The sequence below is a fragment of the Trichinella spiralis genome, assembly GCF_000181795.1.
Source record: "Trichinella spiralis strain ISS 195 chromosome Unknown Scfld1356, whole genome shotgun sequence".
NCBI lineage: Eukaryota > Metazoa > Nematoda > Enoplea > Trichinellida > Trichinellidae > Trichinella > Trichinella spiralis.
In genome coordinates, this window is record NW_003528295.1 from 245,662 (window position 1) to 247,730 (window position 2,069).

The following is a 2,069-nucleotide window of genomic DNA, read 5'->3' on the forward strand; positions in this document are numbered from 1 at the left end:
TTTAGAATACGGGTGTGTCTTGTTTACATCGGTTTGGATGAAGGGAAACAAGCGTTGTTTGTTTCATTTTCTATCCATCAGGCTTGACAGTTCACTGAGAACATGCAACGGCGGATGAAATTTTTTTTAAATCATATTACAAATACTAATGACTAAAAGTGCAAAGTGGAAAAGTAAATATTTAAAAGGAAAGCAGTTAAAAGCAATTTAAAAATTCCCCTGTCAAATTGGTGACGTCACGGATAAACACTAAAAGAAATCAAAGATTACGTAATGAATTGTTATGTAATTAAAAATTTGGACCAATGAAATGAAAAAACTTGTAGCTAATCAAAGCCGAACAATTTTAACCCTTTGATGGATTGTTGGCGATAGGTACGTTGTTGGATTGTTGGGGTAGGCCACACCCCACTTTAGAAAAACACGTGTAAAAAGCTGGGAGTATGTTCAACTTTTGTGAAATTTATTTTATTGGATAGTTCGAAGAATTCTGTACATGATGGTATTAAAGCATTTCCAATTTTAATAATTTTTTAGCATTTTATTGGCAAAAAATGCGACAAAATTTTGGTTGAAAAATCGTCTTTTTTCAGTTTTTTTCTTCGCGTGGAATTAATTTTGTAAAATTCGTGAAACAAATTAATTCAGAAATTAATTAATTAATTCAGAAACAACAAATTAATTAAATTAATTCGTGAATTTTCAGCTAGAAGAGACTTGAAATTTATTTCAAATAATGAAATTTTAATCAAAATACATAAAAATAAATAAATTATAGATACTGAAATCAAAAAAAAATGTGGGATATCGATTTCCTGCTCAACACTTTTCCATATGTTTATGTTAAAACTATAGAAAGGGCTTAGATAAGCGAAGTCTTTTCGGAACCAAAAAAAACGACTATAGACCTGAGTTTGGTATCAAAATGTGCAGAATAACGTGCTCTATTCAATAATGTAATTTGTTTCACGAATTTTACAAAATTAAGTCCACGCGAAGAAAAAAACTGAAAAAAGACGATTTTTCAACCAAAATTTTGTCGCATTTTTTGCCAATAAAATGCTAAAAAATTATTAAAATTGGAAATGCTTTAATACCATCATGTACAGAATTCTTCGAACTATCCAATAAAATAAATTTCATAAAAGTTGAACATACTCCCAGCTTTTTACACGTGTTTTTCTAAAGTGTGGTGTGGCCTACCCCAACAATCCAACAACGTACCTTTTAAGTTTACGATGTTCTGTAGACCGAACAAAAAATCCTGGAACATTGAAATTTTTTTCAAAATATGTCTTATTGTTTCAAAAGAGATGTCACAAAGCTTCAGACTATAAAAATGAAAATTGACAGAATGCGACGAAAAGAAAACCCCCTGGGGTGGGCTCTACCCCAACAATCCATCAAAGGGTTAATCAATGAAAAGTTTAGGCGATAGAACCAATGCTATTACGCCATAACTATGCAATGAGAAGCGATCCAATGAAAACTCGATTTTTTGCCAACCAATAGAACATTAGCACTGAAAATTTCACTTAAAGAGACTATCCCTATAAAAATACATATATGCATGTTTTGTAATGAAAGAAACTTTGTGAATATTAAAGTAAAATTTTTGGATTGTGAACAGAAATGATTTAAATAGAACACTCCCAGTAAAATCAAGAAATTAATCAGATGCTAACAATTTAGTAGTTGCCACTCCTTGGTTAAGCTTGAAAGCTGCAACTGTGAACAATTTATCAATTGTGCATTTTCTCTTTGTATTAAAATCGCTATTACCAACATATGTGATGTGACGAGAAAAGCGAAAAATGTTTGACAAAAGCATATGCGAGAAATCATGCGTAAAATTAAGTGAAATTGCGAGCTAACGCGTAACGTTAGCATTTATAACCCGGAAATTAAAAGTGTTACTACAACATTCCAGATTTTTCAAACAGAGGGATGGTCCCAGTTGGGCTCAATTTTATTCCCATTTGGACCCACTGTTCATTTATTTGTCGTTGTCCTCGCTGTTTTATTAGTCCGTAATCTCGCTATTTTATTAGACCGTAAAGTCTTTTTTC

The 2,069-nt window shown here is 31.6% G+C and overlaps 1 protein-coding gene across 1 annotated transcript; it reads left to right on the forward strand.

Annotated features, from left to right (window-relative positions):
- Nucleotides 1–1,814: 1,814 nt before the first annotated feature.
- On the forward strand, nucleotides 1,815–2,054 carry Tsp_11310a (hypothetical protein; the record flags this gene model as incomplete). Its single annotated transcript, XM_003369976.1, has 2 exons — nucleotides 1,815–1,847; nucleotides 1,931–2,054. Coding segments are annotated over exons 1-2 (157 nt in total), but the record flags the coding sequence as incomplete, so codon positions are not given.
- Nucleotides 2,055–2,069: the final 15 nt, after the last annotated feature.